We start from the raw sequence: 26,369 nt of genomic DNA on the forward strand, positions 1-26,369 counted from the left end.
GAGCTGCGGAAGGTATTGCACACTATGCTCCAGGCTGGAGTTATAGTGCCTGTTCCATTCTCCCAGAGGGGCCAGGGTTTCTATTCAAATCTATTTTTGGTACAGAAACCCAATGGGTCGTATCGTCCGATTTTCAACCTCAAAGCACTCAACAAGTCTTTGCGGGTCCCGAAGTTTCGGATGGAGACCCTACGGTCCATCATTCTGGCGCTGGAACCTGGGGACTACATGGTGTCATTGGACATACAGGACGCTTACCTGCATGTCCCTATTCTTTTGCGCCATCAACAGTTCCTCAGGTTTGCAATCCGCAGCGACCACTTCCAGTTTCGGGCGTTACCTTTTGGCCTGGCGACAGCACCACGTGTTTTCACCAAGGTGATGGCGGTCATGGCGGCTTCTCTGCGGCTGCAGGGAGTCCGCATGTTGCCGTACTTGGACGACCTGTTATTGGTGGCAGGATCCTGAGAGCTCCTGTTACGCCACTTGGACCTGACCATTGCACTGCTGCAACGGCACGGCTGGCTAATCAACTGGCAGAAGTCCACTCTAATCCCGTCTCAGAGGATTCTGCATCTTGGAGCCTTATTGGACTCGGGACATCAAAGGATCTTCGTGACGGAGGACAAGATCTCTGCTTTACAGTCAAGGGTGCGCAGTTGTCTGCACAGCCGCCGGGTGTCCCTACACTCGGCGATGAGGTTACTGGGCTCCATGGTGTCGGTGTTCGACATGGTGGAATACGCCCAGTTTCACTCCAGACCTCTGCAGCACCTGATCCTGTCCAAGTGGAACGGGCTGCCTCAGTCTCTGAAGTCCCAGACGATTGTGATCACCCCGGAGGTTCGCCTGTCCCTTGCGTGGTGGTTACAGACGACCCACCTCAACAAGGGACGTCCGTTCTGGGTTCCAAATTGGGTCCTGTTGACAACGGACGCCAGTCTTCGGGGCTGGGGAGCAGTTTCGGGTCCACACTTGTTCCAGGGCAGGTGGACGCCGACAGAAGCGGAGCTTCCAATAAATATCTTGGAACTCCGTGCGGTCTTCAATGCTCTCCAGCAGGCACATCGGTTTCTCCAGGGTCACCCGGTGCAGGTCCAGTCGGACAACGCTACCACCGTGGCCTACATAAACAGGCAAGGAGGAACTCGCAGTCGGGCGGCTCTCGTAGAGGTCTCTCGGATCCTGGTTTGGGCGGAGCGCAATCTTCCGGCCATATCAGCGGTCTTCATCCCGGGAGTGCTAAATTGGGAGGCGGACTTTCTAAGTCGCCAGGACGTTCATCCGGGGGAATGGTCCCTGCACCCGGACGTTTTTCAACTGCTGGTGGACAGGTGGGGTCTTCCAGAGATCGACCTCATGGCGTCCCGGCACAACAACAAGTTGCCGGTGTACGGGTCTCGCACAAGAGACGAAGGGGCGTCTCTGGTGGATGCTCTGTCCATCCGGTGGACGTTCCGGTTCGCATACCTGTTCCCTCCGGTCTCCCTTCTTCCACGGGTAATCCGGAAATTCAAACAGGAAGGAGGGACGCTCCTGTTGATAGCTCCCGCGTGGCCCAGACGGCACTGGTTCTCAGACCTTCAGGGTCTGTCCGTGGACAGTCCTCTGCGGTTGCCGCTACGACCGGACCTTCTGTCTCAGGGTCCTTGTCTTCACCCGGACCTGACTCGGCTGTCTTTGACGGCGTGGCTGTTGAGACGGCCATGCTGAGGTCCCGGGGGTTTTCCAGCTCTGTGGTGCGTACCATGTTACGAGCTCGGAAACCGTCTTCCGCGAGGATATACCATCGCGTGTGGCATACGTTCTTCCAGTGGTGTTGACCGAGAGGTTATGCACCGCGGGAGTTTCGTCTGTCTCGGATTCTCGCCTTCTTGCAAGCGGGACTAGATCATGGGCTTCGCCTTGCTTCTTTGAAGGTACAGGTTTCGGCCCTATCTGTCTGGTTTCACCGTAGGATTGCTACAATCCCGGATGTGCGCACCTTTATGCAAGGTGTTCTCCGCATTCAGCCGCCCTTTGTTCCACCTGTGGCGCCTTGGGATTTGGCTGTGGTCCTGAGGGCTCTCCAAGGACCGCCGTTTGAACCACTGGGCTCAGTGGATCTTAAATGGCTAACAGCTAAGACTGTTTTCCTTCTGGCCTTTGCTTCGGCCAGACGTGTTTCTGAGTTAGGGGCTCTTTCTTGTAGACCCCCTTTCTTGGTTTTTCATGGGAACAGGGCAGTGCTCCGCACTCGGCCCGAGTTTCTTCCCAAAGTTGTTTCCCAGTTTCATGTTAACGAGGAAATCGTTGTTCCGGCCTTTAACTCACCGGGTCTTTCCGTGGGTGAGGCCTCTTTGGATGTTGTGCGGGCCTTAAGGACTTATGTTGACCGCACTTCTTCGTTTAGGAAGTCGGACGCTTTGTTTGTCCTCTATGGCTTCCGTAAAAAGGGTTGGCCTGCTTCAAAGCAAACTTTGGCAGCCTGGATCCTTATGGCTATTTCTGAAGCTTATCTTCATGAAGGCCTACCGGTCCCTCCTTCTCTGAAGGCTCATTCCACTAGGTCTGTGGGTCCTTCGTGGGCAGCTCGACGTGGTGCCTCGGCAGTTCAGATCTGCAAGGCTGCTACGTGGTCCTCTGTCCATACCTTCGTGAGGTATTACAGGTTTGACACCTTCGCCTCTCAGGATGCTTCCTTCGGGCGGCGGATTCTCCTTTCTGCACAGGAGCGTCCCCACCCTTAAAGGATACTGCTTTGGGACATCCCCAAGGTATCCTGTGGATACCCTATGGACCCTGAAGTAGAAAATATGAGATATGGTAAGAACTTACCCTTGTTATCTCTATTTCTACGAAGTCCATAGGGTTCCACAGGACTCCCGCCCTGTCGCACCTTTGCTGCAGATGGGCTTTGCTCTGGTGACCGGTTTTCCGTCTCCCTCTGGTGAGAATGTGATTCTTGTATGTGTCCAGATCTTTTTTCTCTCTCTTCCTTCTCCTCCTCCGGCCTATGGCTTGATAACTAACTGAGGTGCCTTGGCTCGGGGGCGGGGTATAGGAGGGGGACCCTAGTGCATCCTGGGAGGCTGAAAAGCTTAACTCTGTGGTGCCCAGCGACTGACGTCACACCTATACCCCAAGGTATCCTGTGGATACCCTATGGACTTCGTAGAAATAGAGATAACAAGGGTAAGTTCTTACCATATCTCATATTTTCTTTCTATGCCTCGGTGTACAGGTGTCTGCAGAGCTATATACCCCCTCAGAGCCTGACGCTCTCCTGCCCTGTGTGCCGTCAGACCTCTATCCTACCCGAACGAGGGGTCTCGGCTCTGCAGAATAACTTCTTCATCACAAACCTAATGGAAGTTCTGCAGAGGAGCCCTGAGAGTGGGCGACAAGAGCAAAGCGTCCTCCCGGGAGAGGGCCACACCCCGGCAACACCCCTGTCCTGCCCAAATCACCAGGGAAAGGTCAGTGCCAATCTTAGTCCTGGTGTAATGCAGACCAGTGTCCTCCCCATAACCGTGTACTTACCTCTCTCCCATAGACTATGGAGTACTATTGTGGCCCCTGTGAGACAGCCATGTGTGTAGAGTGCACAGAGGGAGAGCACCGGGAACATTGTACTGTGCCCCTGAAAGACGTTCTAGAGCAGCACAAAGCGTCACTGCGCATCCAGCTGGACAGCATCAAGGGCAGGTATAGTTTATCAGTGCGATGCGCGGTGGCTGGGAGTGGCATGACGCGGTGGCTGGGAGTTGCATGACGCGGTTGCTAGAAGTGGCATGACGCGGTGGCTGGGAGTGGCACTGTGGCTGGAGTAAATCTGTGGCTGGAAGTGGCGCTGTGGCTTGAAGTGGCGCTGTGGCTGGAGTAATGCTGTGGCTGGAAGTGGCATAACGCTGTGGCTGGAAGTGGCGTGATGCTGGGGATGGAGTAAATCAGCAGTGACAGGGAGTGGTGTTGTGGCTGGAAGTGCATTGACGCTGTGGCTGGAAGTGGCATGGCGCTGTGGTTGGGAGTGGCACTGTGGCTCGGAGTGGTGCTGTGCCTGGAGTGATGCTTTCACTGGAAGTGGCATGGCGCTGTGCCTGGGAGTGGTGATGTGGCATGATGCTGTGGCTGGAGTGGCGCTGTGGCCGGAAGTGGCGCTGTGGCTGGAGTGATGCTGTGCCTGGAAGTAGTGCTGTGGCTGGCAGTGGTGCGACGCTGTGGCTGGAGTAATGCTGTGCCTGGAAGTAACGCTGTGGCTGGCAGTGGCGCGTTGGAAGTGGCACTGTGGCTGGAGTAATGCTGTGGCTGGAAGCAGTCATGGAGTGGTGTTGTGGCTGGATGTGGCATGATGCTGTGGCTGGAAGTGGAGCCAGGGCTGGAAGTAGCACTGTGGCTGGAAGTGGCATGACTCTGTGGTGTGGTGCTGTGTTTGGAGTAATGCAGTGGCTGGGAGTGGCGCTGTGGCTGGAGTGATGCTGTGGCTTGAAGTGGCATGGCTCTGTGGCGTGGTGCTGTGGTTGGAGTCATACTGTGGCTGGGAGTGGCACTGTGGCTGGAAGTGGTACTGTGGCTGGAAGTGGCGCTGTGGCTGGAGTAATGCTGTGGCTAGAAGTGGCGCTGTGGCTGGAAGTGGCATAACGCTGTGGCTGGAAGTGGCACTGGCTGGAAGTGGCGTGGTGCTGTGGTTGGAGTAAATCAACAGTGACAGGGAGTGGTGTTGTGTCTGGAAGTGCATTGACGCTGTGGCTGGAAGTGGCATGGCGCTGTGGCTGGAGTGACCCTCTGGCTGGAAGTGGTGTGGCGCTGTGGCTGGAGTGATACTGTACTAGGAAGTGGCATGGCGCTGTGGCTGGAAGTGGCATGGCTCTGTGGCTAGAATGATGCTGTACCTGGAAGTGGCATGATGCGGTGGCTGGGAGTGGCATGATGCGGTGGCTGGGAGTGGCATGATGTGGTGGCTGGGAGTGGCATGACGTGGTGGCTAGGAGTGGCATGACGTGGTGGCTGGGAGTGGCACTGTGGCTGGAGTAATGCTGTGGCTGGAAGTGGCGCTGTTGCTGGAAGTGCCACTGTGGCTGGAGTAATGCTGTGGTGCTGGAGTGGTGTTGTGGCTGGAAGTGGCATAACGCTGTGGCTGGAAGTGGAGCCAGGGCTGGAAGTGGCACTGTGGCTGGAAGTGGCACTGTGGCTGGAAGTGGCGTGGTGCTGTGGTTGGAGTAAATCAGCAGTGACAGGGAGTGGTGTTGTGGCTGGAAGTGGCATGGCACTGTGGCTTAGTGATGCTGTGCCTGGAAGTGGCATGGCGCTGTGGCTGGGAGTGGCGCTGTGGCTGGGAGTGGCGCTGTGGCTCGGAGTGGTGCTGTGCCTGGAGTGATGCTTTTACTGGAAGTGGCATGGCGCTGTGCCTGGGAGCGGTGGTGTGGCTGGAAGTGGCGCTGTGGCTGGAGTGGCGCTGTGGCCGGAAGTGGCATGATGCTGTGGCTGCAAAGGACATGGCGCTGTGGCTGGAAGTGGCGCTGTGGTTGGAGTGATGCTGTGCCTGGAAGTAGTGCTGTGGCTGGCAGTGGTGCAACGCTGTGGCTGGAGTGATACTGTACTTGGAAGTGGCATGGCTCTGTGGCTGGAAGTGGCATGGCTCTGTGGCTGGAATGATGCTGTACCTGGAAGTGGCAGGTATAGTTTATCAGTGCGATGCGCTGTGGCTGGGAGTGATGCTGTGGCTGGAAGTGGCGCTGTGGCTGGGAGTGGCATGACGCGGTGGCTTGGAGTGGCATGATGCGGTGGCTGGAGTAATGCTGTGGCGCTGGAGTGGAGTTGTGGCTGGAAGTGGTGTAACACTGTGGCTGGAAGGGGCGCTGTGGCTGGAAGGGACATGACGCTGTGGCTGGAAGTGGCGCTGTGGCTGGAGTAATGCTGTGCCTGGAAGTAACGCTGTGGCTGGCAGTGGTGCGCTGGAAGTGGCACTGTGGCTGGAGTAATGCTGTGGCTGGAAGTGGCGCCGAAGTGGTGTTGTGGCTGGAAGTAGCATGACGCTGTGGCTGGAAGTGGCATGACTCTGTGGCGTGGTGCTGTGTTTTGAGTAATGCTGTGGCTTGGAGTGGTGTTGTGGCTGGAAGTGACATGACGCTGTGGCGTAGTGCTGTGGTTGGAGTAATAATGTGGCTGGGAGTGGCGCTGTGGCTGGAGTGATGCTGTGGCGTGGTGCTGTGGTTGGACTCATACTGTGGCTGGGAGTGGCGCTGTGTCTGGAAGTGGCATGATACTATGGCTGCAAGTGGCACTGGAGTGGTGTTGTGGCTGGAAGTGGCATGACACTGTGGCTGGAAGTGGTGTGGCGCTGTGATGGAGTGATGCTGTGCCTGGAAGTGGCATGGCTCTGTGGCTGGAAGTGGGATGACACTGAGGCTGGAGTGACCCTCTGGCTGGAAGTGGTGTGGCGCTGTGGCTGGAGTGATACTGTACCTGAAATTGGCATGGCTCTGTGGCTGGAATGATGCTATACCTGGAAGTGGCATGGCTCTGTTGCTGGAATGATGCTGTGGCTGGAAGTGGCATGGCTCTGTGGCTGGAGTGATACTGTACCTGGAAGATGGGATGGCTCTGTGGCTGGAAGTGGCATGACAGTGTGGCTGGAGTGATGCTGTACCTGGAAGTGGCATGGCTCTGTGGCTGGAAGTTGTGTGGTGCTGTGGCTGGAGTGATACTGTACCTGGAAGTGGCATGGCTCTGTGGCTGGAAGTGGTGTGGCGCTGTGGCTGGAGTAATGCTGTACCTGAAATTGGCATGGCTCTGTGGCTGGAATGATGTTACACCTGGAAGTGGCATGGCTCTGTGGCTGGAATGATGCTGTGGCTGGAAGTGGCATGGCTCTGTGGCTGGAGTGATACTGTACCTGGAAGATGGCATGGCTCTGTGCCTGGAATGATGCTATACCTGGAAGTGGCATGGCTCTGTGGCTGGAATTATGCTATACCTGGAAGTGGTATGGCTCTATGGCTGGAAGTGGTGTGGCGCTGTGGCTGGAAGTGGCATGACACTGTGGCTGGAGTGATGCTGTGGCTGGAGTGATGCTGTACCTGGAAGTGGCATGGCTTTGTGGCTGGAATGATGCTGTGGCTGGAAGTGGCATGGCTCTGTGGCTGGAGTGATACTGTACCTGGAAGTGGCATGGCTTTGTTGTGGCTGGACGTGGTGTTGCGCTGTGGCTGGAAGTGGCATGGCTCTGTGGCTGAAAGTGGTGCTGTGGCATGGCTCTGGCTGGACGTGGTGTGGCGCTGTGGCTGGAGTGATGCTGTGCCTGGAAGTGGCATGGCTCTGTGGCTGGAAGTGGTGCTGTGGCTGGAAGTGGCATGGTTCTGTGGCTGGAAGTGGTGTGGCGCTGTGGCTGGGAATGATGCTGTGGCTGGAAGTGGCATGGCTCTGTGGCTGGAGTGATACTGTACCTGGAAGTGGCATGGCTCTGTGGCTGGAATGATGCCTTGGCTGGAAGTGGCATGGCTCTGTGGCTGGAGTGATACTGTACCTGGAAGATGGCATGGCTCTGTGGCTGGAAGTGGCATGACACTGTGGCTGGAGTGATGCTGTACCTGGAAGTGGCATGGCTCTGTGGCTGGACGTGGTGTGGCGCTGTGGCATGGCTCTGTGGCTGGAATGATGTTACACCTGGAAGTGGCATGGCTCTGTGGCTGGAATGATGCTGTGGCTGGAAGTGGCATGGCTCTGTGGCTGGAGTGATACTGTACCTGGAAGATGGCATGGCTCTGTGCCTGGAATGATGCTATACCTGGAAGTGGCATGGCTCTGTGGCTGGAATTATGCTATACCTGGAAGTGGTATGGCTCTGTGGCTGGAAGTGGTGTGGTGCTGTGGCTGGAAGTGGCATGACACTGTGGCTGGAGTGATGCTGTGGCTGGAGTGATGCTGTACCTGGAAGTGGCATGGCTTTGTGGCTGGAATGATGCTGTGGCTGGAAGTGGCATGGCTCTGTGGCTGGACGTGGTGTGGCGCTGTGGCTGGAAGTGGCATGGCTCTGTGGCTGAAAGTGGTGCTGTGGCATGGCTCTGGCTGGAAGTGGTGTGTCGCTGTGGCCGGAGTGATGCTGTGCCTGGAAGTGGCATGGCTCTTTGGCTGGAAGTGGTGTGGCGCTGTGGCTGGGAGTGGTGCTGTGGCTGGAAGTGGCATGGCTCTGTGGCTGGAGTGATGCTGTGGCTGGAAGTGGCATGGCTCTGTGGCTGGAGTGATGCTGTGGCTGGAAGTGGCGCTGCGATTGCCGTGTGATCTTTGTTTATGGAGACAGTAATTGCAGAGCAGGAGGTAGATGTGAATATATAACTCCTATGTGGGTGAGCAGCTCGGCACTGAGGATACAGCTATACCGGGGATTGCCATGAGAGCTGCCCATCTGTAAAGGTTTTTGGATCCTTTAACGGCCATAACCTAAATATCGGAGAAATAACCAATCAGACCAGAGCTTGGGTGCTGGTCTTTGTGTTGTAGTGGATACAAAGCATCATCGGCACAATATTGTTCCCATTTCTCAGTCATCCTTCTGCTGGATACTGCACACTCTCCCACCCCCCCCCACCCCCCTCTATACCCTGTGCCAGCTGGGCCCCCGGTAGTGCAGCAACGTGTGCTGGCGGGAATCATGCCTTCTATTCATTCTGTCACTACAGAGCTCTGCAGCTGAATATAAGCAGCGCACAGTGCTGGAGGCTGAGGTGCCACTGCAGTACCTCCAGGCCAGGCCTCTCTCCCTGCAGTGGACATCTTCAGGTTGGTCGATCACTGTTACTGCCCACCGGTAGTCACTGTACCGCCGCACAGCGGAGATCAGACGGTAGGTAAAACCTTTCCCAAGTTCTTGGAGAAGTCATTTGGTATGGCATGGTGGGAACCAGGGATCTGTATCCATTAGGGGTACAGAGAACAAGGAACCTAGGAGCACCTGCATAGGCATCCTCTGTTGGGATTGCTGCCATATTAGGACCCTAGGAGGTGTTTCCTCCCTATGCATGCCCCTCCTCCCTGGCAAGCTCTCACAGTCTGGGCCTTGTTGTGCCCTGCCTGCAGTGAGGTACCAGGCTCCTCAGAGTGGTGAGTTTCCTCTGGGGTTCTGGGCTCTGGGGACTGTCTTACAGCCTCACTTTTTGTCTATTCTGTCATTGCCCTTTGACTGCTATGTCAGGCAGGAGAACAAAGCCTAGGAGGGGTAATACTACCTGCCCAACTAACTATCTAAATGGGACACTCAGGTTTGCAATGTGCGCATCCCGCCATCCCTGGAATTAGCTGTTGCCCATACCAGGGGTGTGACCGGATGGGTTCCAGCCCGGACTCCCGATCACAGGTTCAGGGTTGCGATCCTCACTTGACCTTGGGGTATCAGGGATTCCCGCTTACTGTTAGTGACCGCCTGTCACTGACTCCACCCACTGCACCATGGGCGGAACGATGCTGCCACCACCAAACTCTACCATCTGTGTTTGGAACCGCTTTTTAGGTACACTCAGGCTCTTATCTCGGCACCTAGAACCGCTTCTGCTGCGTATGCGTCGACTGGCTGCGGCCACACCCCCTGTTTGGTGTCAGCTGTTCCTGCCTGATCCCTCGCAATGGACCAGGCTCTTGCTGGGTAGATGGCAGGGGGCTTGAGCTTCGGAGACGCTGTGCTCTTACCCAGAACAGCAGGAGAACGGAATGGCATTTGGCGCAATTCTGTTGGTCGCAGGGTACAGATGTAGTCGAATTAAAGGCAAAAGGTGTTTATTGCTCAAATCTTAACAGTCCCTCCCTTCAAGTTGAAGGGGAATAATCAGAATACAAGAAATCTTATCCAACAGCAATTCTTCTCCACAAAGGGTTTTCAGAGATGTACAATATTACCAGGCACAAAGCCTTATTTTATGCTACTTCAATACACATTACCACAGGGGGTAAGTCCGCCCTGTGGTTTCCAACCAATCTCCTTAAGTGCATGACCTGGCCACATGCACGTTTAACATTGTCCCCTATGGATAGTGGGGAGTGGTCACTCCCCTGAGCCTGAGACTACCTGGTGTTTTGGTCGCCACCCAGGAGTCGGGTCGTCTAGGGCCGGGGGAGGTTTCCCTCCAAAACCCTACTTCCAGGAATCTGCTAAGGGACCAAGCTTCCTACCTCTGCCTGAATCTGAGCTCCAGAGGTCGGAAAGCAGGGTCCCCGGGCACAAATTTCCTGGCCACGGAAAGCTTCCCTTTAGGAGCTCCCTAGAACGGTTAGCTGGCTGCATTAGCCAGCTCCCGATGCACCTCCTCATACCACTTCCAGGGGGACATCTTATTCCTTCTGGAAGGGGCTGGGGATCCAGCAGCCCACAGAGGACTCTGGCTCCCCTGGCCGTCCAGAGTATCACAGGTAAGTGCACTTTACTTATACATTAAATAGACTTTCAAACACTTGCGTCAGTGTAGCCCAGCACCTGCTGTCCGGGCTCAGTGCTGCACATACATTTTAAGTACATTTAATTTTTAACAACGTATGTATGTTCAACTTAACTCAGCCCTTCCATGCTGGGACACTGGGAGCCAATCTCCTAATCCCCAGCATAGGGCTTTTCAGCTCTGCAGCCTGGGACCCTGTCCTGGCCGCAGCAGCTGTACTTTCACTCACCAGCGTTCAGCCGCTGCTACCTCCTCAGCGCTGGGGGTCCAGGGAGCTGGCTCTCCCTGTCCCCTGGCGTGCAAGCACCTAGCTCCTGCAGCCCAGGGACTTAGACCTGGCTGCAGTGGCTCACTGTACACTCCGCTGCCTGGCCACAGGAAGCAGCCGGCATGGAGTGACTGGTGGTAACCCATGGAGTGCTTGAGGTCCCCAGCCCTCTGCTCCTCCTAGCCTTGCACCGCCGGTGTGGCACCCAGCCTGGCTACCTTTTAATGCTGGGCGCCGGGAGCTGAGCTAGCACTCCCGGCCCCCAGCGCTGCCTTGCAGCCCGGGACGCTCATCCTGGCTGCAGTGGCTTCCTCCCGGTCCCCAGCATGGAGCACTGAGAGGCTCCTACACCGCCCCCCACCCCCCCCAAAACGCTGTGCGCCATGGGGTTGACATTACCTTGCCGCCGCCGGAGCCCATCTCCAGCCGCTGCAGCACTTAATAAGTCTCCAGGGGGGAGGTAGCAGCGCTGCCACAGCCACCAGCAGAGGGTCCAGCCCGCGGCAGGTAAAACATTTAATTCAGACACACATTACATTTTAAATATGGCGCCTAGTGCCCTTTGTCCATTTAAAAATGGTGCCGCAGCACAGGGGTTAACACCTTCAGTTCAGCGGCCACCATTATATAAGTGGGGCCAGCCTCCGGCCACAAGGGGGGGGGGTACTACTTTGGAGGTAGGGGAACCAGCCTTGGCCAGATTATTGCTGTGACCGGATGACCTCACTGGCTGGCTGATCACAGATTGGGTTTGATCTCCACTACATCTTGGGGTATCAGAGATTCCCCCTTACCGTCAGTAACCGCCTGTTACTGACTCCGCCCACGGCGCATTGGGCGTGTAATGATGCTGCCACCACCAAACTCTACCATTGGCGTTTGGAAACGCTTCTTAGGTACACTCAGGCTCCTACTGCCGGCACCTGGAACCGCTTCTGCTGCGTATGTATTGACGAGCTGTGGCCACACCTCCTGATTGGTGTCGGCTGATTCCTCCTGATCCCTCGCAATGGACCAGGCTCTGCATGGCAGTCGTTGTAAAGGCAAAGATGTTTATTGCTCAATAGTCTTAAGAAAGACCCTTCCCTCAGCTTTAAGGGGGTCAGCATACAAAGATGTTTACAGCAGTTCAGTCATTGATGTTCAAGAAGATACACATACAGGACTCACATGCCCTTCTTTTATGCCACTCTAATACACATTACCACAGGGGGTAAGTCTGCCCTGTGGTTTTCAACCAATCAACTTAAGTGCATGTACTGTCTACATGCATGTTTAATATTGTCCCCTGTGGGGAGTGGTCACTCCCCTGTGCCTGAGCCCACCTGGTGTTTTAGTCGCCACCCAGGAGTCGCTCGTCTAGGGCTGGGGGAAGTTTCCCTCCAAAACATACTGTCGTCTGCTGCCTGCCACCTCTGCCTGAATCTGAGATCCAGAGGTGGGCAAGCAAGGTCCCCGGGCAGCGTTTCCTGGCCACTGAAGGGAAACTCTTTGGGAGCTCCCTGGAACAATTAGTTGGCTTCATTGACCAGCTCCCTATTCACCTCCTCATACCACTCTCAGGCATGAGGCTGCATAGGAGGCATCCTTGTTTCCCTGGAAGGGGGCTGGGGGGTCCAGCAACCCACGTGGAGCCCTGGATCCTCTGGGACTTCCAGGTAAACCAAGGTAAGTGCATTTCACCTTTAAAATACATTCAAACACATTGGAAATACATTGTTATAATATCCACAAAGCCTGTGCCCTGCATCAGGCTGTTACACACTGCGACGTGGGTCCTGCGAGCCCTGCACAGTGCTGCACATACAATTTAAGCACATTTATTGTGACCGGACAGCCTCAGCCCGACTCCTGATCACAGATTGGGATTTTAATCCCCACTGGATCCTGGTGTATCAGGGATTCCCGCTTACCGTCAGTGACTGCCTGTCACTGACTCCGCCCACTGCGCTTGGGCGTGTAACGATGCTGCCACCACCAAACTCTACCATCGCCGTTTGTAACCGCTTCTTACATACACTCAGGCTCCTACCTCCAGCGCCTGGAACTGCTTCTCCTGAGTATATTTCGACTAGCTGCGGGCACACCTCGTGGTTGGTGTCGGCTGTTCCCGCCTGATCTCTCGCAATGGTCCAGGCTCTGCACGGAACATCAACTGTGGGACATCAACGTGTTCCCAGTGTCCACCATTGGGTCTTGGTAAAACATTACTAAAGGTTTTCCAGCAGCACATGTGGTGTAGGGGACGGGGCTATGGACAAGCAATAGCTGTAGTGTGCCTACACTCCATTATTGTCCCCCAATGTTTCCTAGTGTCCCCCACATTTCCCATTGTCCTCCAATAGACGTAGAGAAGTTTTTTTTTAACACAGGTTTAAAATTCCTTCTATATTAGTCCCTGATGCGAGTGGCAGTAACACTCCTCTATCACATTCTCCGTTATGTTTTATCCTCACGCTGCTGTATATTCACCTTTGGTGCAGAGAGAGTTTCTGATCGTTAGTACGGGCCAGGAGGGACCTTCTCTTGGACTGTTCTTTTTAGAAGATGTAGTTTTTTTTTTTGCTCTGGATAAATGGAGGTGTTCTGGAATGAATGGTTGAAGCTGAAGGGAATATCTCATACGTGTAATTAGAATATTGTGACATTTTCTGATCCTACTTAGAAAACCAAGAAATGTGATATAACCAGGTGCAGGCTGCGACCGTGCTCCACTGTCTCTTCCGCAGCGTGCACAATACCTGTCGCATTATTTTTGCATTACCATTGCATACGACACAAAGCTGCTTTGCAAAATCAGGCGTGCTCAATGCGCAGAGCTTCGCTGTGTCATGTACATGGGCAGTGCCTGGTAGATACAGCAGGATGGTATAAAATAAACCTATTTAATAGATGTCCATTTACCCTTCTCCCAGAATCCCCCAGCTGACCTCGGCCATTGACCTGGTGAGTGAGATCAGTCGTCAGCTGAGTGAGCGGAAGATCGCCGCCGTCAACGAGATCTGCTCAACTTTTGAGGAATTAGAAAGAGCTCTACAGCACAGGAAGAACTCCCTGCTCCGCGACCTGGAGGCCATCTCTGCCAGCAAGCAGGAGGTGGGTGTCTCTGTGCCAGCAAGCAGGAGGTGGGTGTCTCTGTGCCAGCGAGGAGCAGGAGGTGGGTGTCTCTGTGCCAGCGAGCAGCAGGAGGTGGGTGTCTCTGTGCCAGCGAGCAGCAGGAGGTGGGTGTCTCTGTGCCAGCGAGGGGCAGGAAGTGGGTGTCTCTGTGCCAGCGAGGAGCAGGAGGTGGGTGTCTCTGTGCCAGCGAGGAGCAGGAGGTGGGTGTCTCTGTGCCAGCGAGGAGCAGGAGGTGGGTGTCTCTGTGCCAGCGAGGAGCAGGAGGTGGGTGTCTCTGTGCCAGCGAGGAGCAGGAGGTGGGTGTCTCTGTGCCAGCGAGGAGCAGGAGGTGGGTGTCTCTGTGCCAACGAGCAGGAGGTGGGTGTCTGTGCCAGCAAGCAGGAGGTGGGTGTCTCTGTGCCAGCAAGCAGGAGGTGGGTGTCTCTGCCAGCAAGCAGGAGGTGGGTGTCTCTGTGCCAGCAAGCAGGAGGTGGGTGTCTCTGCCAGTGAGCAGCAGGAGGTGGGTGTCTCTCTCTGCCAGCGAGCAGCAGGAGGTGGGTGTCTCTCTCTGCCAGCGAGCAGCAGGAGGTGGGTGTCTCTCTCTGCCAGCGAGCAGCAGGAGGTGGGTGTCTCTCTCTGCCAGCGAGCAGCAGGAGGTGGGTGTCTCTCTCTGCCAGCGAGCAGCAGGAGGTGGGTGTCTCTGTGCCAGCGAGCGGCAGGAGGTGGGTGTCTCTCTGTGCCAGCGAGCGGCAGGAGGTGGGTGTCTCTCTGTGCCAGCGAGCAGCAGGAGGTGGGTGTCTCTCTGTGCCAGCGAGCAGCAGGAGGTGGGTGTCTCTCTGTGCCAGCGAGCAGCAGGAGGGGGTGTCTCTCTCTGCCAGCGAGCGGCAGGAGGTGGGTGTCTCTCTGTGCCAGCGAGCGGCAGGAGGTGGGTGTCGCTCTGTGCCAGCGAGCGGCAGGAGGTGGGTGTCTCTCTGTGCCAGCGAGCGGCAGGAGGTGGGTGTCTCTCTGTGCCAGCGAGCGGCAGGAGGTGGGTGTTTCTCTCTGCCAGCGAGCAGGTGTATGCCATAAAACCAAGCAAGAAAATGTTATGAAGTTGTGTTCATGTACATTTTAAATCTGTGCCCCACTATTTGCGTTGAAAATAACACATGAGCGCTGTGCGACTAAGTAGCTGATTGCGCTACCAACCTGCACACTCATCTCGCCAGGCGATAACCTGCAGCAGCGTACGGTATGCACGGCGATCACACCATGCGTTCCTATGTAGGTGCGGCTGTGAACGCAGCAGAGATATAACCGGAGACATCTGAGGAACCTCTAACAGGAAAAGGCTGAATTTATCTACCAGTCATATATTATACATCACCATGGATAAGTCATTTGGACAATTGTATAGCAAAAGTGTACAAACAATAAATGTATATATAATTAGATATAGGACTCTGCAAGGCTCGGCTGGATACATAAAGGGTATTTAATGCTGCATTGTATAAAGAGATAAAAGCATAGATGTAATCAGGGTATTAGCAGTCTCCCATATACAGACTCAGGAGCACACAGATATACAGGTGTCACATTACTCAGCAAAGTCTCCTATATACAGACTCAGGAGCACACAGATATACAGGTGTCACATATCACATTACACAGCACAGTGTCCTATATACAGACTCAGGAGCACACAGATATACAGGTGTCACATATCACATTACTCAGCGCAGTCTCCCATATACAGACTCAGGAGTACACAGATATACAGGTGTCACATATCACATTACACAGCACAGTGTCCTATATACAGACTCAGGAGCACACAGATATACAGGTGTCACATATCACATTACTCAGCGCAGTCTCCCATATACAGACTCAGGAGTACACAGATATACAGGTGTCACATATCACATTACTCAGCGCAGTCTCCTATATACAGACTCAGGAGCACACAGATATACAGGTGTCACATATCACATTACTCAGCGCAGTCTCCTATATACAGACTCAGGAGCACACAGATATACAGGTGTCACATATCACATTACTCAGCGCAGTCTCCTATATACAGACTCAGGAGCACACAGATATACAGGTGTCACATATCACATTACTCAGCACAGTCTCCTATATACAGACTCAGGAGCACACAGATATACAGGTGTCACATATCACATTACTCAGCACAGTCTCCTATATACAGACTCAGGAGCACACAGATATACAGGTGTCACATATCACATTACTCAGCGCAGTCTCCTATATACAGACTCAGGAGCACACAGATATACAGGTGTCACATATCACATTACTCAGCACAGTCTCCTATATACAGACTCAGGAGCACACAGATATACAGGTGTCACATATCACATTACTCAGCACAGTCTCCTATATACAGACTCAGGAGCACACAGATATACAGGTGTTACATATCACATTACTCAGCGCAGTCTCCTATATACAGACTCAGGAGCACACAGATATACAGGTGTCACATATCACATTACTCAGCGCAGTCTCCCATATACAGACTCAGGAGCACACAGATATACAGGTGTCACATATCATATTACTCAGCACAGTCTCCTATATACAGACTCAGGAGCACACAGATATACAGGTGTCACATATCACATTACTCAGCGCAGTCTCCCATATACAGACTCAGGAGCACACAGATATACAGGTGTCACATATCACATTATTCAGCGCAGTCTCCATATACAGACTCAGGAGTACACAGATATACAGGTGTCACATATCACATTACTCAGCACAGTCTCCTATATACAGACTCAGGAGCACACAGATATACAGGTGTCACATTACTCAGCAAAGTCTCCTATATACAGACTCAGGAGCACACAGATATACAGGTGTCACATATCACATTACACAGCACAGTGTCCTATATACAGACTCAGGAGCACACAGATATACAGGTGTCACATATCACATTACTCAGCGCAGTCTCCCATATACAGACTCAGGAGTACACAGATATACAGGTGTCACATATCACATTACTCAGCACAGTCTCCTATATACAGACTCAGGAGCACACAGATATACAGGTGTTACATATCACATTACTCAGCGCAGTCTCCTATATACAGACTCAGGAGCACACAGATATACAGGTGTCACATATCACATTACTCAGCGCAGTCTCCTATATACAGACTCAGGAGCACACAGATATACAGGGTCACATATCACATTACTCAGCGCAGTCTCCTATATACAAACTCAGGAGCACACAGATATACAGGTGTCACATATCACATTACTCAGCGCAGTCTCCCATATACAGACTCAGGAGCACACAGATATACAGGTGTCAACTATCACATTACTCAGCACAGTCTCCTATATACAGACTCAGGAGCACACAGATATACAGGTGTCACATATCACATTACTCAGCACAGTCTCCTATATACAGACTCAGGAGCACACAGATATACAGGTGTCACATATCACTTTACTCAGCGCAGTCTCCCATATACAGACTCAGGAGCACACAGATATACAGGTGTCACATATCACATTACTCAGCACAGTCTCCTATATACAGACTCAGGAGCACACAGATATACAGGTGTCACATATCACATTACTCAGCACAGTCTCCTATATACAGACTCAGGAGCACACAGATATACAGGTGTCACATATCACATTACTCAGCGCAGTCTCCTATATACAGACTCAGGAGCACACAGATATACAGGTGTCACATATCACATTACTCAGCGCAGTCTCCTATATACAGACTCAGGAGCACACAGATATACAGGTGTCACATTACTCAGCGCAGTCTCCTATATACAGACTCAGGAGCACACAGATATACAGGTGTCAACTATCACATTACTCAGCACAGTCTCCTATATACAGACTCAGGAGCACACAGATATACAGATGTCACATATCACATTACTCAGCACAGTCTCCTATATACAGACTCAGGAGCACACAGATATACAGGTGTCACATATCACATTACTCAGCGCAGTCTCCCATATACAGACTCAGGAGCACACAGATATACAGGTGTCACATATCACATTACTCAGCGCAGTCTCCTATATACAGACTCAGGAGCACACAGATATACAGGTGTCACATATCACATTACTCAGCGCAGTCTACCATATACAGACTCAGGAGCACACAGATATACAGGTGTCACATATCACATTACTCAGCGCAGTCTCCTATATACAGACTCAGGAGCACACAGATATACAGGTGTCACATATCACATTACTCAGCGCAGTCTCCCATATACAGACTCAGGAGCACACAGATATACAGGTGTCACATATCACATTACTCAGCGCAGTCTCTTATATACAGACTCAGGAGCACACAGATATACAGGTGTCACATATCACATTACTCAGCGCAGTCTCCCATATACAGACTCAGGAGCACACAGATATACAGGTGTCACATATCACATTACTCAGCGCAGTCTCCCATATACAGACTCAGGAGCACACAGATATACAGGTGTCACACATCACATTACTCAGCGCAGTCTCCATATACAGACTCAGGAGCACACAGATATACAGGTGTCACATATCCCATTACTCAGCGCAGTCTCCTATATACAGACTCAGGAGCACACAGATATACAGGTGTCACATATCACATTACTCAGCGCAGTCTCCCATATACAGACTCAGGAGCACACAGATATACAGGTGTCACATATCCCATTACTCAGCGCAGTCTCCTATATACAGACTCAGGAGCACACAGATATACAGGTGTCACATATCACATTACTCAGCGCAGTCTCCCATATACAGACTCAGGAGCACACAGATATACAGGTGTCACATATCACATTACTCAGCGCAGTCTCCTATATACAGACTCAGGAGCACACAGATATACAGGTGTCACATATCACATTACTCAGCGCAGTCTCCTATATACAGACTCATGAGCACACAGATATACTGGTGTCACATTACTCAGCACAGTCTCCTATATACAGACTCAGGAGCACACAGATATACAGGTGTCACATATCACATTACTCAGCGCAGTCTCCTATATACAGACTCAGGAGCACACAGGTATACAGGTGTCACATATCACATTACTCAGCGCAGTCTACCATATACAGACTCAGGAGCACACAGATATACAGGTGTCACATATCACATTACTCAGCGCAGTCTACCATGTACACACTCAGGAGCACACAGATATACAGGTGTCACATATCACATTACTCAGCTCAGTCTCCTATATACAGACTCAGGAGCACACAGATATACAGGTGTCACATATCACATTACTCAACGCAGTCTCCTATATACAGACTCAGGAGCACACAGATATACAGGTGTCACATATCACATTACTCAGCGCAGTCTCCCATATACAGACTCAGGAGCACACAGATATACAGGTGTCACATATCACATTACTCAGCGCAGTCTCCCATATACAGACTCAGGAGCACACAGAAATACAGGTGTCACATATCACATTACTCAGCGCAGTCTACTATATACAGACTCAGGAGCACACAGATACACAGGTGTCACATATCACATTACTCAGCGCAGTCTCCCATATACAGACTCAGGAGCACACGGATATACAGGTGTCACATATCACATTACTCAGCGCAGTCTCCTATATACAGACTCAGGAGCACACGGATATACAGGTGTCACATATCACATTACTCAGAGCAGTCTTCTATATACAGACTCAGGAGCACACAGATATACAGGTGTCACACATCACATTACTCAGCGCAGTCTCCTATATACAGACTCAGGAGCACACAGATATACTGGTGTCACATATCACATTACTCAGCGCAGTCTCCTATATACAGACTCAGGAGCACACAGATATACAGGTGTCACATATCACATTACTCAGCGCAGTCTCCTATATACAGACTCAGGAGCACACAGATACACAGGTGTCACATATCACATTACTCAGCGCAGTCTCCTATATACAGACTCAGGAGCACACAGATATACAGGTGTCACATATCACATTACTCAGCGCAGTCTCCCATATACAGACTCAGGAGCACACAGATATACAGGTGTCACATATCACATTACTCAGCGCAGTCTCCATATACAGACTCAGGAGCACACAGATTTACAGGTGTCACATATCACATTACTCAGCGCAGTCTCCTATATACAGACTCAGGAGCACACAGATATACAGGTGTCACATATCACATTACTCAGCGCAGTCTCCCATATACAGACTCAGGAGCACACAGATATACAGGTGTCACATATCACATTACTCAGCGCAGTCTCTTATATACAGACTCAGGAGCACACAGATATACAGGTGTCACATATCACATTACTCAGCGCAGTCTCCCATATACAGACTCAGGAGCACACAGATATACAGGTGTCACATATCACATTACTCAGCGCAGTCTCCCATATACAGACTCAGGAGCACACAGATATACAGGTGTCACATATCACATTACTCAGCGCAGTCTCCCATATACAGACTCAGGAGCACACAGATATACAGGTGTCACACATCACATTACTCAGCGCAGTCTCCATATACAGACTCAGGAGCACACAGATATACAGGTGTCACATATCCCATTACTCAGCGCAGTCTCCTATATACAGACTCAGGAGCACACAGATATACAGGTGTCACATATCACATTACTCAGCGCAGTCTCCCATATACAGACTCAGGAGCACACAGATATACAGGTGTCACATATCACATTACTCAGCGCAGTCTCCTATATACAGACTCAGGAGCACACAGATATACAGGTGTCACATATCACATTACTCAGCGCAGTCTCCTATATACAGACTCATGAGCACACAGATATACTGGTGTCACATTACTCAGCGCAGTCTCCCATATACAGACTCAGGAGCACACGGATATACAGGTGTCACATATCACATTACTCAGAGCAGTCTTCTATATACAGACTCAGGAGCACACAGATATACAGGTGTCACACATCACATTACTCAGCGCAGTCTCCTATATACAGACTCAGGAGCACACAGATATACTGGTGTCACATATCACATTACTCAGCGCAGTCTCCTATATACAGACTCAGGAGCACACAGATATACAGGTGTCACATATCACATTACTCAGCGCAGTCTCCTATATACAGACTCAGGAGCACACAGATACACAGGTGTCACATATCACATTACTCAGCGCAGTCTCCTATATACAGACTCAGGAGCACACAGATATACAGGTGTCACATATCACATTACTCAGCGCAGTCTCCCATATACAGACTCAGGAGCACACAGATATACAGGTGTCACATATCACATTACTCAGCGCAGTCTCCATATACAGACTCAGGAGCACACAGATTTACAGGTGTCACATATCACATTACTCAGCGCAGTCTCCTATATACAGACTCAGGAGCACACAGATATACAGATGTCACATATCACATTACTCAGCACAGTCTCCCATATACAGACTCAGGAGCACACAGATATACAGATGTCACATATCACATTACTCAGCACAGTCTCCTATATACAGACTCAGGAGCACACAGATATACAGGTGTCACATATCACATTACTCAGCGCAGTCTCCCATATACAGACTCAGGAGCACACAGATATACAGGTGTCACATATCACATTACTCAGCGCAGTCTCCCATATACAGACTCAGGAGCACACAGATATACAGGTGTCACATATCACATTACTCAGCGCAGTCTCCCATATACAGACTCAGGAGCACACAGATATACAGGTGTCACATATCACATTACTCAGCACAGTCTCCATATACAGACTCAGGAGCACACAGATATACAGGTGTCACATATCACATTACTCAGCGCAGTCTCCCATATACAGACACAGGAGCACAGATATACAGGTGTCACACATCACATTACTCAGCGCAGTCTCCCATATACAGACACAGGAGCACACAGATATACAGGTGTCACATATCACATTACTCAGCGCAGTCTCCCATATACAGACACAGGAGCACACAGATATACAGGTGTCACATTACTCAGTCACAGTCTCCTATATACAGACTCAGGAGCACACAGATATACAGGTGTCACATATCACATTACTCAGCGCAGTCTCCCATATACAGACTCAGGAGCACACAGATATACAGGTGTCACATATCACATTACTCAGCGCAGTCTCCCATATACAGACTCAGGAGCACACAGATATACAGGTGTCACATTACTCAGTCACAGTCTCCTATATACAGACTCAGGAGCACACAGATATACAGGTGTCACATATCGCATTACTCAGCGCAGTCTCCCATATACAGACACAGGAGCACACAGATATACAGGTGTCACATATCACATTACTCAGCGCAGTCTCCCATATACAGACTCAGGAGCACACAGATATACAGGTGTCACATATCACATTACTCAGCGCAGTCTCCCATATACAGACACAGGAGCACAGATATACAGGTGTCACACATCACATTACTCAGCGCAGTCTCCCATATACAGACACAGGAGCACACAGATATACAGGTGTCACATATCACATTACTCAGCGCAGTCTCCCATATACAGACACAGGAGCACACAGATATACAGGTGTCACATTACTCAGTCACAGTCTCCTATATACAGACTCAGGAGCACACAGATATACAGGTGTCACATATCACATTACTCAGCGCAGTCTCCCATATACAGACTCAGGAGCACACAGATATACAGGTGTCACATATCACATTACTCAGCGCAGTCTCCCATATACAGACTCAGGAGCACACAGATATACAGGTGTCACATTACTCAGTCACAGTCTCCTATATACAGACTCAGGAGCACACAGATATACAGGTGTCACATATCACATTACTCAGCGCAGTCTCCCATATACAGACTCAGGAGCACACAGATATACAGGTGTCACATATCACATTACTCAGCACAGTCTCCTATATACAGACTCAGGAGCACACAGATATACAGGTGTCACATATCACATTACTCAGCGCAGTCTCCCATATACAGACTCAGGAGCACACAGATATACAGGTGTCACATTACTCAGCACAGTCTCCTATATACAGACTCAGGAGCACACAGTGATACAGGTGTCACATATCGCATTACTCAGCGCAGTCTCCCATATACAGACACAGGAGCACACAGATATACAGGTGTCACATATCACATTACTCAGCGCAGTCTCCCATATACAGACACAGGAGCACACAGATATACAGGTGTCACATATCACATTACTCAGCGCAGTCTCCCATATACAGACACAGGAGCACACAGATATACAGGTGTCACATATCACATTACTCAGCGCAGTCTCCCATATACAGACACAGGAGCACACAGATATACAGGTGTCACATTACTCAGTCACAGTCTCCTATATACAGACTCAGGAGCACACAGATATACAGGTGTCACATATCGCATTACTCAGCGCAGTCTCCCATATACAGACACAGGAGCACACAGATATACAGGTGTCACATATCACATTACTCAGCGCAGTCTCCCATATACAGACACAGGAGCACACAGATATACAGGTGTCACATATCACATTACTCAGCGCAGTCTCCCATATACAGACACAGGAGCACAGATATACAGGTGTCACATATCACATTACTCAGCGCAGTCTCCCATATACAGACACAGGAGCACACAGATATACAGGTGTCACATTACTCAGTCACAGTCTCCTATATACAGACTCAGGAGCACACAGATATACAGGTGTCACATATCATATTACTCAGCGCAGTCTCCCATATACAGACACAGGAGCACAGATATACAGGTGTCACATATCACATTACTCAGCGCAGTCTCCTATATACAGACTCAGGAGCACACAGATATACAGGTGTCGCATATCACATTACTCAGCGCAGTCTCCCATATACAGACACAGGAGCACAGATATACAGGTGTCACATATCACATTACTCAGCGCAGTCTCCCATATACAGACACAGGAGCACACAGATATACAGGTGTCACATATCACATTACTCAGCGCAGTGTCCCATATACAGACACAGGAGCACACAGATATACAGGTGTCACATATCACATTACTCAGCGCAGTCTCCTATATACAGACACAGGAGCACACAGATATACAGGTGTCACATATCATATTACTCAGCGCAGTCTCCTATATACAGACTCAGGAGCACACAGATATACAGGTGTCACATATCACATTACTCAGCGCAGTCTCCCATATACAGACTCAGGAGCACACAGATATACAGGTGTCACATATCACATTACTCAGCGCAGTCTCCCATATACAGACACAGGAGCACACAGATATACAGGTGTCACATATCACATTACTCAGCGCAGTCTCCCATATACAGACACAGGAGCACACAGATATACAGGTGTCACATATCACATTACTCAGCGCAGTCTCCTATATACAGACACAGGACCACACAGATATACAGGTGTCACATATCACATTACTCAGCGCAGTCTCCTATATACAGACTCCGGAGCACACAGATATACAGGTGTCACATATCACAGTACTCAGCGCAGTCTCCTATATACAGACTCAGGAGCACACAGATATACAGGTGTCACATATCACATTACTCAGCGCAGTCTCCTATATACTGACTCAGGAGCACACAGATATACAGGTGTCACATATCACATTACTCAGCGCAGTCTCCTATATACAAACTCAGGAGCACACAGATATACAGGTGTCACATATCACATTACTCAGCGCAGTCTCCTATATACAGACACAGGAGCACACAGATATACAGGTGTCACATATCATATTACTCAGCGCAGTCTCCTATATACAGACTCATGAGCACACAGATATACAGGTGTCACATATCACAGTACTCAGCGCAGTCTCCTATATACAGACTCAGGAGCACACAGATATACAGGTGTCACATATCATATTACTCAGCGCAGTCTCCTATATACAGACTCAGGAGCACACAGATATACAGGTGTCACATATCACATTACTCAGCGCAGTCTCCTATATACAGACTCAGGAGCACACAGATATACAGGTGTCACATATCACATTACTCAGTGCAGTCTCCCATATACAGACTCAGGAGCACACAGATATACAGGTGTCACATATCACATTACTCAGCACAGTCTCCTATATACAGTCTCAGGAGCACACAGATATACAGGGTCCATATATCACATTGCTCAGCGCAGTCTCCTATATACAGACTCAGGAGCACACAGATATACAGGTGTCACATATCACATTACTCAGCACAGTCTCCTATATACAGACTCAGGAGCACACAGATATACAGGGTCCATATATCACATTACTCAGCGCAGTCTCCTATATACAGACTCAGGAGCACACAGATATACAGGTGTCACATATCACATTACTCAGCACAGTCTCCTATATACAGACTCAGGAGCACACAGATATACAGGTGTCACATATCACATTACTCAGCGCAGTCTCCTATATACAGACTCAGGAGCACACAGATATACTGGTGTCACATATCACATTACTCAGCGCAGTCTCCCATATACAGACTCAGGAGCACACAGATATACAGGTGTCACATATCACATTACTCAGCGCAGTCTCCTATATACAGACTCAGGAGCACACAGATATACAGGTGTCACATATCACATTACTCAGTGCTGTCTCCCATATACAGACTCAGGAGCACACAGATATACAGGTGTCACATATCACATTACTCAGTCACAGTCTCCTATATACAGACTCAGGAGCACACAGATATACAGGTGTCACATATCACATTACTCAGTCACAGTCTCCTATATACAGACTCAGGAGCACACAGATATACAGGTGTCACATATCACATTACTCAGCGCAGTCTCCCATATACAGACTCAGGAGCACACAGATATACAGGTGTCACATTACTCAGCACAGTCTCCTATATACAGACTCAGGAGCACACAGATATACAGGTGTCACATATCACATTATTCAGCGCAGTCTCCTATATACAGACTCAGGAGCACACAGTGATACAGGTGTCACATATCGCATTACTCAGCGCAGTCTCCCATATACAGACACAGGAGCACACAGATATACAGGTGTCACATATCACATTACTCAGTGCAGTCTCCTATATACAGGTGTCACATATCACATTACTCAGCGCAGTCTCCCATATACAGACACAGGAGCACACAGATATACAGGTGTCACATATCACATTACTCAGTGCAGTCTCCTATATACAGGTGTCACATATCACATTACTCAGCGCAGTCTCCATATACAGACTCAGGAGCACACAGATATACAGGTGTCACATATCACATTATTAAACGCAGTGTCCTATATACAGACTCAGGAGCACACAGTGATACAGGTGTCACATATCGCATTACTCAGCGCAGTCTCCCATATACAGACACAGGAGCACACAGATATACAGGTGTCACATATCACATTACTCAGCACAGTCTCCTATATACAGACTCAGGAGCACACAGATATACAGGGTCCATATATCACATTACTCAGCACAGT

At 50.7% G+C, this 26,369-nt stretch overlaps 1 protein-coding gene across 1 annotated transcript in view; it reads left to right on the plus strand.

Moving 5' to 3' along the window:
• LOC148442752 (tripartite motif-containing protein 3-like) overlaps positions 1–26,369 on the plus strand; it is a 93,786-nt gene that overhangs the window by 11,077 nt on the left and 56,340 nt on the right. The window contains exons 3-5 of the mRNA XM_088463531.1: positions 3,224–3,458; positions 3,536–3,687; positions 13,587–13,767. Coding sequence (XP_088319657.1) covers positions 3,224–3,458; positions 3,536–3,687; positions 13,587–13,767 — 568 coding nt within the window. The remainder of the gene's footprint in view (positions 1–3,223; positions 3,459–3,535; positions 3,688–13,586; positions 13,768–26,369) is intronic.

Source organism: Taudactylus pleione, unplaced genomic scaffold (genome assembly GCF_031769625.1).
Source record: "Taudactylus pleione unplaced genomic scaffold, aTauple2 ptg001394l, whole genome shotgun sequence".
NCBI classification, from domain to species: domain Eukaryota; kingdom Metazoa; phylum Chordata; class Amphibia; order Anura; family Myobatrachidae; genus Taudactylus; species Taudactylus pleione.